The 13,247-nt window shown below is 41.1% G+C and overlaps 1 protein-coding gene across 19 annotated transcripts in view; it reads right to left on the bottom strand.

Annotated features, from left to right (window-relative positions):
• The window catches only part of mast4 (microtubule associated serine/threonine kinase family member 4), a 91,301-nt gene that overhangs the window by 22,700 nt on the left and 55,354 nt on the right, over window positions 1-13,247 (bottom strand). For 7 of the 19 annotated variants that reach the window (XM_085792897.1, XM_085792899.1, XM_085792898.1 and 4 more), the window contains 4 exons: window positions 6,107-6,195; window positions 2,063-2,132; window positions 1,862-1,882; window positions 1,233-1,311 (listed from right to left, as the gene is read on the bottom strand). In XM_085792897.1, coding sequence (XP_085649023.1) covers window positions 1,233-1,311; window positions 1,862-1,882; window positions 2,063-2,132; window positions 6,107-6,195 — 259 coding nt within the window. Of the gene's footprint in view, window positions 1-1,232; window positions 1,312-1,861; window positions 1,883-2,062; window positions 2,133-5,366; window positions 5,682-6,106; window positions 6,196-11,706; window positions 12,204-13,247 lie in introns of those variants that run through there. The other 12 variants (XM_085792900.1, XM_085792902.1, XM_085792903.1 and 9 more) reach the window with 6 other exon arrangements.

The following is a 13,247-nucleotide window of genomic DNA, read 5'->3' as shown; positions in this document are numbered from 1 at the left end:
GTGTGTGTGTGTGTGTGTTGTTTGTCGGTGTGCCCACTTGTCAGCCATGTTTTCTCTGGAACAAATCTCTGGCCTCTCGTTCAGAGTGTTTGTTCACAGAGACTCTCTCCATATGCAGCCTCGGAGGAGACTAATCGCTGCAGTGAGCCAGGCAGTCACACGTGTGTGTGTGTGTGTGTGTGAGACATCCAACTCATTTTAAACTTCCACTTTCTCACTCACACGTCCCGCAGGGCGACTTAAATTTGAATTTGGGTTTTTAATCATGCATGCCTGAGTGAAATTTTTTAAACAGAAATCAAAATTTGAAGTTTACATTTCAAATCACAAGAGCTGAGATTTTAATTCCAATTTACATCATTTACATAATAAAATTAAAAGTTTTAACCAGCTCCTCTGTGAACTTCCACTGCAGGACATTCATGTTAATGCAGTTAGATAGAGAAACAACAACAAAAGAAGTCTTAGGTGTTGTCTCATTAACATTCACACTTTTTTGCACACTAGCTTCTGCATGTGAACGTTTTTTTTTCTTTTCTTCTTCTTTCCGCATCAAAGTTTTCGCCTCACATCGATCTCAGACAGGGAGCTTGGCAGCTTTTTGCCGTGAATGACAAACAGTTGATGAAAATAGTCTCCCAGTTAAACCTTTATGCACATCGCATGATTACTTTTAAAAAGCACAACATTCATTTTTATGCCTCTAGAGGGTCTCTCAATTAAAATAATGACAAAATATGTTGTAAAAATGTGTCACTATATAGTATTGATACACTGACGCCAAGTATCGATCTTTTCACGTAATTTGCTGGTAGTTTTTCTGCTTGACAACCTCATTTTGTAAGAATAAAGATGATTAAAGTGAGATAAACAGACTTTATCTTTTTAGAAGAAACAGATGTTGACAGTTTTCCTGTCGGGACATAATTTGCAGATGAAAAACTGTACTTAATTGCCAAGTATTTACCGTAATACTTCAATACTCAGAGATCTTAACTCATAATAGGATATAATTGTGATTTTAAACATTGTGAGGCTTCTGGTGATTCTGGCTTCATCACCATTGTTGTCATTGCAGTCGGCCTCTCCTATCCTATCCTCAGATGTCTCCTCCCCCACCAAAACAAACGGACTTGGTAATTAAGTCAGATAAAAAAACAAAACAAAACAAATAAAACTAATGTTTGCTCAGCTTGTTTCTGTGTCAGACTGGGTGGGTGCGTGGCGCTTACAGAGACGGTGGAGCTGGGCGTGTTGGTGCCATATCCAGAGGAGGGAAGTGAGGCCAGCGACCAGCGGCGACCATCAGTCCTGTCACAAAAACACACACACACACACACACACCACCACAACACACACACACACACACACACACACACAGAGAGAACAGTCACACTTCAAAGTCCAACTGAGGCCATGAATTAACAAAGGATTAGAAAGATTTCCAGTTCGTTACAATGCAAGTCAGGGAGAAGAATTTGTCTTTGCTCGAAGAAAAAAAATCTAATTTGTCTTCGCTCAAAGACAAATCTGCAAAAATTGACTTCAGAAATATGAAGCTTTATTCCCATGTTTGTATTCAAAACATGTGAAACAACTTCTACAATCCTAATGACCACATGGTTGTCGTAGATGACAGATGACCTTTTCTCTGCTATTGTTCAACATGAAGTGTTTTGGTCACACTACACAGGAAGTTAGAGGAACAGGGGAAAGTGAAACTAGATGCAAAAAAAAAACGATGTAAAATAAAAACTTGAAAGTGGCGGTGAAGCAAACTGATGAAGTCTACTAACAGTGAACTTCACAAATGTGGGGTAATGAAAATTCAAGGGCAAACAGAGGCCTGACATGAAGTTACCTGTCTGCTCTGTGGCAATGACTGTGGATCATAATACAAAAAAATACACAATTACATGATATTATGATGATAAGATGATATATTGATGCTGCCTTTGAAAGCATACAGTAAATAGACTTAATAAGCGGAATATTTAAAACTTTGTTATTTACATATTCACAAGCCGATTTCTGTCACTTCAAATCAATGTTTGTGTTTTACCTTCGTGCAAAGGAAAAATGAGCAGAGGCACTGGGAGAGAAGTTTCTAGGACTGTCTTGTGGGCTGGTTCCTGCAAGAAAAATACACAGAAATGGAGATATTTACACAAAGATAAAGATTTTACAGATAACAACAGATACAACACAATAAAGAGGCTAAATTAAAGTAAACTAGGTCTGGTCATTTTCCGATTCCTTAAAAGTTCCTTAAAATAAAGACTTTATTTAAAATCATTTATACTACATTATTAGAGTTCTGGTGTTGGGTGTGCACAGGTAAGAATTCATTTTCATTTACAGAGCCTTGAATGAAAACCAAGAATTAAGGATTATTTTCATTATTTGTTATTATTCACATCACTTTCTTGATTAATCAATTCATTATTCAAACTAATCATTTCCCAAAGAAGGGTGATGCTATCAAAAAACATCCCAGAACCCAAAGATATTCAGTTTATTATCACATTGAACCCAGAAAAGCAGCAAATCTTCACAATTACGGTAAGAAGCTGTAGCGACTAGCGAGGGAGTGTTTGGAAATTTTTTAGCTGAAAACAAGATTTTTAACCAGTGATTGAATATCAAAATAGTTGTTTTTCTGTCAATCAAGTAATTAACTCAGTGTTTCAGCTCAAAAACCAAAAGCTGAGGAATTAAAATTTGGATTTAGAGTTACATTTCGACAGCAACACTCATTTATTCCGAGTAAAACTATCAACACAGACCTCACAGCTTTCAGCTGCAGAGAAATTTATCTATATTTTATACTGTTTTATAAAAGAGCTCCACATTAACCAACAGTGGATGTTGACATCTTGCAGTAATACATACAACTGTGCTCTGGAGAGTTTGAAACAAGGTCAGCGACCAGGCAAACTAAATACTTTGGAGTGAGCTGTGGGTGTATCATTTCCACTGAACACACATTGTTGTGGACCTTTTCCAGCTAAGCATACCGTCTCTTTGGCTTAATGTCAAATGTCATCTTTCGCCTCACGCACTTGCCAGTAAATCAGAAAACAGCACGATTTTGACCAATTTGTTTTTGTTTTTTTTATAGATAAAAAAAGAAAAAAAGCTGCTTGGTTTTCACACAGCGTGCAGAAATGTCTCTGAATGTCAAACATGTGATGCCTGGTGGCAGCGCGCACTGCAGTGTAGTTTAATACTCCCTCTCTCCATCTCACCGATCTTAAATGGTTGAACTTCTGAGAGCCGGTGATTTGCTTTGCAAATGTGATTGCTGTAAACCCCAGAGAAGCTCGACAGGTACACAACTCATCAAACCTCAGACTTGATGTGGCAATAAAAATGCAAGTGCTGAAGAAAAATAGGGCAGGACTTTCTTCAACTTCAACTCTGTTTATTTTTATTTAAAGTGCACATCAAAGTGCACATCATGTACTGTAAAGAGCGTCTGCACACTTTATAGGTTAAGATATAATATCAGAAACACAACAGGGAGATGTCACCTGTAGAAATACACAGACATATAAGCATAATTTGGGATAGACAGTCAGCAATGTTGATATAACAGGACTGATTAAGCAAACTGTGGTATAAATTATCAAAGTAGAAATATTGCTGAATATAATAAAATTTATATAAAATAATATTTGAAAATCTCAGGAACAGGAACATCTGGATGAATCTGCATCAGGACAAGGTGAGGGACGTCATGGAGTGATATGACAGGAGATGGAGGAAGGAGCCAATCTGCTTAGTTTGAAATCAACCTCTCGTCTCGTCTCGGGAGCCAAAGCAAAGGAATCAGGTCAGGTGTCACATGATCGAACTTCTCAGATCTCTGTCATGCCACATGTCACAGTTAGGACCCAGAAAAGCAAATGTACGAGGACTTTGGCTTCCTGGTTTTGTTATGTAGCAGTGTAATGTAATATGTAACATTATGAGGTTCATCCGACTGGTTAAGTGACAGAATGCTCTCATAGTATCCGCATTAACATTGTTTTATCTAAGACTGTAACACAGATGGATTAATTTTACCTCTAGATGTTCAGCTGCTCGTCTCGCTGTGAATCTACTAAAACATTTTTTACATCATTTCCATCATTTAATCTTATAGAGCAAATTCTGCTGCTGGTCTTTTAGTACTTTTCATTTATCTATTCAATCCAACACGCAGAACAGCACTGAATCACAGGATATTAACTACAGTAAGGACTCCTTTATATTCCCTATTAGCTCACATGCAGCCGATAGAAATTATAGTTTTTTTAAAGACATATTTTGCTCTGATGGTTTTTACAGACTGATCTGAAAAGAGAAGAACCTTCACCACAATTTAACCTGGTCTTTTGCCTGTATGTTTTCTTTCCATTTATGCAGAAAAGATGAAGATATTTTTCAGGGTTTTACCAGAGATCTTTCTCCATGCAGCAGCACTGAATTAACACTTGTACCTTGGTGAAAGAGCTGTGGAAATGTCTCGAGGCTGAACTTCAGGTTGCCATGTCGACTTATGTAAAAGTGACTCAGGCGATTATTCGTACACAGACACAAGACAAATTGCTGTTGGAGCTGCATGTCTGAGAGGGTTCATATTTGTTATCTAGTCTACAAATGCAAATGCAAGCAAACAAACAAAAAAAACAAAAAATAAATAAATCATGGACTGTAGTCTCGCTTCCACTGAAAGTATCTGCACAATTCCCCCTTAATAACCACACAGGACTCCCTCTGTTTACCTACATTAGTAATGTCCACATACTGCATTACCTATTGAAAATAAGGGGCTTAGGGCCATTGAACATATTGTACTGTAGGGACTCTGTGAAAGGCGCCAATTAGCCTTTGTGTTTCTCATCCATAGTGTTAAAAACAAACCTATGGTTGTGCATTAATCAGGCGTAATTACAGCCCTCAGTGAGGCAGGGACCAAAACAGTTAATTAACCAGAAGCTATGATGCTACCACCTACTGTGATGATAACGACCAGCCTCCTTCATACTGGGGAACAATGACAGAGCCAGTGAATCTTGTTAGTCATGAATCCCCGTCTATGTAATTGCACTGTAATCTTGATTACACCCAATTACAGATGATAACCTACGCCTATGGGATTTGGACTGCACCTGAGCAGACGATTCATATTATCTACTCTAACGTCGTCTGAGAGGAGGATGATGGGAAAATGGATAAACACAGGTTAAATACGAGTTGTAGTCACTTTCGTGAACAAAGGGGTTTTGTTCTGCTGAAGAACATCAGATCAAAAACCTGCGTCACAAGTGCAAAACGTCAGCGCGGTCGGTTACACGGCCGCTGGAAGGATGTTTTCTTACCTTTGGTACCAATATTACGTCTGAGCCACAGCGCCAGGTCGTCCCAGAGCTGAACGCACTCGTTGCTGAGAACACTGAACCTGTCTGAGTCCGAGTCCATCTTAAAAGCTGGAGCCCTCCGTCGGGTCGGGATACAGACTAAACATTGCCGAGCTGCTGCTGCTGCTGCTTTGCTTTTGCTGACCAATGCCAGGAAATAAAACGCCCTGTGGTAAATGAGGCCTCCCCTCCCTCTGCTCCTGTGCATTTCCTCTCTGCAGGCCACCACTTCCTCACCCAGCAACAATCACTGCCTTCTGGCCTCCAGCCTTACAGTTCAATTCTCACCCAAAATGCCACAGAGTTGACCTCATCGAAAGGAAGGACAATAAACATTTAATGATCGCTTTTTTGTTTTTAGTGCTTTTTTACTTTCTCTCGTTGCTGTCGGTGCCAGATAAACTTCCGCATCCTCTGTCATTAGCACCCGTCAACAACTTTCACTGTGTAATAAAGTGTTTTTCTCTCCGTTTTATGATATCAATATTGTAGCCATTAGGTTTACAGCTTTGTGGATGGAAACTGGGACGGATTATAGAAGCATATGCTGTTGCAAAAATGTTGTTGTTTTTTGTTTTTTCTTTGCATTACACAATGGACTACATTCTTGCCCCTCGCCCCCTCCTCTTTGCACCAATATCCATGGGACAAAGACACTGTGACCACACACACACACACACACACACAGTACATGTTCTTACCTGTGAGAGATGAGAGAGGAGAGTGAGGTCGTGGTAAACCTGAAGACTGACCGCTTCCTATCAGGCTTTTTCTGTTGCTCGTTCTGCAGCTGTCGAAGCACAGAGGTGGATATTAGAGCAGGACAATGGACAAAGAAACCACTTATCACGTATTTCCTTAATGACAGGGGAAAAAATTAATTTACAACACCATTGTAACACAGAGGCTTGGATTCAGGAAGTCTTTGGGCTTGTAGGAACCAGAATTACTATGGAAGAAAAGAAAGGCTATATAATAATAACAATATAACCTCTGAGTTCATATGGTTTTCAAATTCCCTTTCGTTTTTAATTTCCAAAAGATTATTACAAGTTTGAACTGATAGTAAATGCTGTTTTCAACCACTTCCTGTCGGGTGATACACTACACTGGTTCAGATCAAATGATGAACGAAGAACAAAAACAAAAGAAAAGAAAAGAAAAACATGAGATCATCCTCTAGAGAATCGATGCAGATGCTTTTACAGTACAAAGTAAATAAATCTGTTACTATTTCAGTAGAGGTAAAGTTTATTTCCCCATTATGTGTTTGGTTGCTTAAAGAAACTTTTTATTATCATTCTTTCACAAGTATCAGAATCACTATAGTTTATTTATCCGACCATAGATAGCAGAAAGAAATGAAAATATTTACAAAACCTGAAAAAACTGACTTATTAAAAAACAAAAACAGCAACCCTGTTCTATGGCATCATTGTTGTAGATTTTCTGTCAGCCTTGAATGTTGCCGTCACACTTATAAAATGCGATTATCTGCTGATAAGTCAAACTTTATTGAAGCAACACTTAATAACACTTATTCCAAACACAGTTATATGTATTTCTAACTGTGTATTTTATTACCTTTCTGCAAAGATAATGTATGTTCCCTGATACAGAGGAAGCTAGAGCGAGTGGACACTGGACAGTGACAACTGGCTCACACAGCAACGCAAAACGTCTTCGGTTCAGTCAGGTACTTTGCACTGCGTTCAAAATACTACAATATTGGTTGGTCATGTTAATACAGGAGCGTGACTCACGAGGAGCCGCAGTGATCAACAACATGTGACTCATAAATGGAGCCCGGTTTTTAACCTTGAGAGGAAAAAACTCTAATATTTCAGCGTTAAAGCGGCTTCAGCGTTCAATGTCCCGATTAGTCTTGGGTTTATACTTTCAAATTAGAGGCTGTCAGTGGAAAATGCAGAGAGAGCGCCTGTGCAGCTGAATCCACGTCAAGGTCAGAGACTCAATGACATCCCCTTACATAACCTCCTCTGAGAACTGAACCATTTCCAACTGAATTTCTAAGATGTTTTTTTATTCAATAACAACTTCAATCTGGTGCATTATACAAACAACACACAAAAACATCCCCTCATTTTTCTTCCCTCTGTTTGAACACATGAGCTGCAAAAGATGAGAGTAGCTGCGTGGCTACAGGACGGAGACGGAGATAAAGAATTAACGTCCATGAAGAGAGAAAAAGAGGGAGAAAGAGAGGAAATCAGTCACAGTTATCAGCTCTTCTATCTGTGTGATGCGGCGCTGATCATACAGAACGATCAAATGCACATGAAGCTCCTGCAACGATGCAGAAATGTCTGTGTGCGCAGGCAGGCGGCCTCCGTCTCTGTGTCAACAGTGCTGCAGAGCGGCTCCTACAGGTGCCACTGCAGAGCCCTCACAGCCTCCGTGTCACATCAGCAAGAAGTGAGGAGGAAAGGCTGTGGTTTTTTTTTATAGGAGCTGATAATGCTGTGCATAACCATGTCCAGTGATAATACAGGCCATTACATTTGGGCTTAATCACCCTGAATGACGTACTTTGGGCTGATGTTAGACGTCCAGTGTTTGTTTGGTTTGCATGGCCCTCGCACATTATTATGAGCCAGGTCGGTTACATCAGAGCGTTGGGATCAGGAACGTCGCTTTTCCCGGTTGTAATCAGGACTTGGATGTTGATGTGAAGACTTTTTATGACTCAGAGTGATAATAACAATAAGTGCAGTGTGATACGAGGATGGGATGTGGCCTCTAATATGTAGGTGGATGTTTTGCTTCACCACCCAGGTGTGACCTTGTTTGTTTTGTTTTTTTTCATACTCTAAAAGCTGTTGCATTTTGAAATCTTTAGTATTTCCATGTTCATGGTGATTCAGAAAACTCCCATGATGCACCTCCAAGTGGTCATCCATCCTCATGAGCTGATAAGAGCATCAAAACCAGAAAGCCATACGTACCTGTAAGAATTTCTAAAGTCTATAGATGAACGACTTAATAGATTATGGTATCGACCTCGGTCACAGCTGTATTCAGGTTAATTCATTCATCTATTTGATCATCCTGGATTGTATTTAGAAAATACTAATGGTCCAGAAATGATTTCATGTTTCCTGATGACTTAACATTCAGCTTTAAGGCCACTCCGTTAACTAACCGTTGACTCAATAGAGGTTAAGATGGATCAGTGACACACGAGGGGCCTGGTAGCTTAGCATTATCCACAGACCATTTCCCACAAATTTGATGCATCGATTGAGCAACGACACCAGAAATATACGGGAAGACCGGCTCCCGCTAAATGACTGAACAATTAGCCACGTGCTAATTTTCTAATGTGATGATGAATATGTGACAAACTAATAAGCAGAGATGAGATATTTACCAGTCAGTGGTTTGCTACGGCTCAGCGCTCCCATTGCTGTAAATGAGAGGATGCAAATTTTTCCAATGATGCTTAAAAAAGTTGCAGAGCAAATGTCTGGTATTTAGAAATTCGAGATCAAAACAATGGAGCAGAGGTGATTAATTTCTTGTGTGAAGGGACCTGATCACAGAGAAAGATAATTTGCCTGCAGGATATTGGGAACTTTGCACCATGTGTGTAGGAGATAAGAGCCGTTGTATCAAAGGCTCTCACACATAGCTGTGCAAGATTTGACTGGAGGAAAACCAGTCAGGTGTGATTTATAAACAAATGTGAAGGCGCTGCTGAGGTCAGCTGTCACCTTCACCTTTTTAAGTGCACAGCAGGAAACACCTGTTCAGACAATGACTGCGAACGCACGACTGAAATGTCCGCAAGCTGCTCGTCTACTGTAGGTCCTGCTGTCGCAACAAAAATCCTAATTCATCTCCCTAAAAATCATCAGGAGGGGGGGGGAAAGTCTATTTTGACTGAAATCCCATTCATCCTTGTTTACTCGAGTGGTTTGTAGGGCTAACCCCCGCGATCAGGGAGTGTGGACACATGCCATGAATCATTTATCATGGTGGGGAGGGAGAGTGAGTAATATCTGGTACACAGGTGCTCAGTCAAAGAGGATCAGATTTAACGAGATCTATTTATACCCTCTCACTGTGGATTAGGCCAAGAGAATGCCACACTGCTGCCCAATCAACCCTCTTGTTGCTCTCTCTACCCACCCCGGTGTTTGTTACCCCCCCTCCCCTCGCCCGTAACCCCTATTAGACAGCTGAGTGCCACTCGTGGACACATTAACATGACATGACCGCACGCCTCTGGATTACGCTGCAGAAAAAAAAACTGCCACAGGGTACGATGGTCGTCCTCGTCCTCGTCACCTCGGCTGCTGAGCTGAGCTTTGGTGGAGAGACACCTCAGAGGACGGGGAAACTGAGCGAGCAGAAAAAAACGTGTTGGGCTAGTGAGAGGTTTAAATGTGGTGGGGGATAAAGGAGCCCTGGGCGAAGATGATAGGGAGAAAGTAGGCCAGTGTTGTATGCTGTACTGCAGATGTGTGAGATTCTTGGAGCAGATCCATATGAGGTTTAACCGTCTCGGATATATGCAAAAACCCTCGACCCCGTCAATCCATTGTTGTATTACACATGAAATCTGCAGCAGACTGACAAACAACTGCTGCAGCCAGTGAATAGCCTATAAATACTCCACAAAAATACCTTTATTTAAGTTATAGATAAACTTCACTTCACTTTTTTACCTCACGTTTTACAACGATTTCACATCTTACGTTGACCTACATCAGTGCACAAAGTAATCTGAATCTGTCAGAGACGATTTCTTAGATTTCAGTGCGATTATCTATTTTAAGGTGCGAGAGAGAAGAATAATAATAAGAAGACGCAAAAATAGATAAAACTCCTTTGATTTCCAGCTGCTCTGAATCGGAATCGTTTGATCCTGACCCGTGTCAACAAAAAGCCATGATTAATCTTTTTTACTTCTGCGAGTTTGGCTCTCTTGTCATCAGAGCTGTCAGGTGAGCTGACAAAGCCCCATGCCGCATAAATTCTTGCTCTGTGCTGCTGACAAACCTAAATTCAAAGTCAGACATGCGACACACACACAAACTGCTCTATTAATAGTGTTTAAAAACTTGCTGCTTGGAGAAAAAGCACTGCAGATCATTTCAGTAGCCGCCCGCCGCTGTAGACAGCTGTCTTCTTTAGGCCCACTGTCAGTTTTTTACATCTGGAGACGTAGAGCCTTACAGAGATTTACCCAGACTCAGCTTTGTCAAATCCCACTTTTTGTGGAGAGATTATGTTTCCAGATCGAGTGCATGACGTATTTAAGTCATTGTTACAGCTGCAAACCAGTTATGACATCTTCGAGCGTCCGAAACGGTCACATATTACAGAAGATATAGCTGTTTTCTTTACTTTGACTTTGTACAACTCTGTCAGCGCCTTTCAGTGTTTTGATGACTGTAATGACATGATGCGCTACACGCAGAGCATTTTAACAGCTGCTGTCATATTTGTATTAAAATCCATTAATAATTTCATTATCTTCACGCCAATTCATAATGCCATGTTTGCAGACAAACATGCAGATCTTCTAAATCTGACTGCGGGTTTCATGCGACAAAATTAAAAAAAATGTACTAATACAAGATGTCCAAAAAGCCAGTATTTCATGTTAAGCTGTTCTACAGCATAAAATAGGTCAGGACAGGGATTAAAAATAAATATCAGTTATATGGGCTTTACCAATACAGTAGCTGCACAGTATACAAAAAAAACTGGGATAAACTGGCTTAGCAAAAAGAAGAACCAGCGGCTATACACTCACTGTGAGTCACAAAATGTTTTTGAACATTTGGCAGCGTCAGGACTGTTTTGTGGTGGGCAGAAACTGTCACAACAACAACAACAAGAAGCGACAAATATAAAATGAACCATCAGCAATTTCCACGTTTCAGCTGTGAATAAAACGCTGATGACATATAAGAAAGCTCACATCCTGTGTAAAGACCAGGAGGCTGCCTCCACAACAAACATTCATTCAATTACTCTACAATTACTCACAAAGCAAATAGTACACAATAGGCAGGAGGGGAACACCCAGCGTCTTATTCATGTTGGCCTCATAAAACGGCTCAGCTGACCTACTGTAAATACACCAAGAAACATCCCTGCTGCCACCCACTGCTCCACAAAGCATGTTATAATTTTCAAATATCAAATGACCTGTTAGGTTTTGGAAACTAAATAAATCGCGTATCACATCTCAGGTTGTAAAAGAAGCTCTGTAAAGCCACAAAACCACATGACAGGAAAGAAAATTAAGGCCGTTTTTAAACGTTACCTCTTTGAGCGGCGCAGACGAGCTCCACTGAAGAAATGTGGCATGTTAAAGTTGGACAGGACCGTCCACAGACTGGAGTCTGACATTGTGTCCAAGTCATGCCAAAGAGGCAGAGGTAACGGGGGCTTGTGAAGACGCTCTCGGGGGCTCTCGGGGAAGCGATGGCTCTCGGGGTTAAGGAAGAAGCGACCCCCGGTGCAGTCCTGACAAGTACTCCTACAACAGCTCTGCTTAGCTCCCAACTTCCTCTGCACAGGCACATCTGCAGCCAGCTGCGGCATAAACACACTGGCAGAGAGGACACGCCGTCCTCCTCTGTCCTCTAATAAAAAAAATGAAAAAAAGTAACCCAAGGAGAATCTGAAAGGCACAGAGTGTGTGATCCAGGTCAGGCGTTGACAGCCTCCTCTGTTGCGGGGATATGACACCTAATACCAGCTGACTTTTTGTTTTCCCGTCTCACTGCGACTGTGTTCTGTATCCCAAACACTCATCCTGCTCCCTTCGCTCAACATGCTTCATATCATGTAACAGGCATCTACCACTTCACATCCTGCGAAGGGGGGGGTTGTGAGACAGAGGGGTACTGCATCATCAGCAGATGCTGCTGTGCACTCGCTGCTTTCACAAACTGGCTCCCCTCCAAGAGTCTGGTGGGTCAGTGTATTAAGCAGGACCTATTTGAAATGGAAATGCTGTGCTTTTTGCATGGATTTCTTCTGCTGCTGCAGGAATTCTTCCCTCAGCTGCTCCCGCCCTGCGCACAGTCCTGCCTCACCTCACCTTCCCTTCATCACCTTTGATCCTTGACTCAGGTTCTTTTATTGACTCTATCGGCAGATAAGCAGCCAAACACAAGCAGCTACTGTGAAAACATGCAGGACATGTTATGGTTTATAATCAAATAAATCCACAGTAGCATTAATTTAAAAAAGAGAGTTTTGCTTTAATTATGATGAATCTGACCTTTCTAGAAAGTCCCAGCAATGAAATACTCATGCACGCATCACACAAAAACTGGTCTTTCGTCAGCTCAGTGATGAATTTGACTTTGAAGCTTCTGCACGTATGTGTGAGTTTCGGGTCGGCTCTTGACAGCAGCCTGTGGGGAGCAGAGTGTACAGCTACAGAAGTAACTGTCAGAGCTACGAACAAAACATCCTCCCAACCAGATGAGCCATAATAAACCTCTCACAGAGAATCCAGCCTCCGTCCCAGGACATTGATTGCTTTTATTCAATGACTCCTCTCCACAGGAGAGAGCAAAGTTCACAGACACTTGTGCTGCGCTGCAATAATAAAGCTCCAGAGCTAAGAGATAAGGGAAACAGTGTTTGTCTGAGGCTGTGATCATGTGACTGATGGAGCAGCTATATGTTACTTTCACTTTTGTCTCATCCAAGCTTCAAATGAAGGGTCAGTCATTGAAGAATATTCAGACTATAAACGACAATACTGCACTGAAGACATGTGCATATGTGTCTCAAATGCTGCTTTGAACATCTGGACAGACTGTGATAACCTCAGTTTATCCTATTGAC

The sequence above is a fragment of the Trachurus japonicus genome, chromosome 12 (genome assembly GCF_045865225.1).
Source record: "Trachurus japonicus isolate A0001 chromosome 12, Traja_1.0".
Lineage (NCBI taxonomy): Eukaryota > Metazoa > Chordata > Actinopteri > Carangiformes > Carangidae > Trachurus > Trachurus japonicus.
The sequence above is the reverse complement of the archived record's forward strand: the minus strand, read 5'-3'. Positions and strand labels throughout refer to the sequence as shown.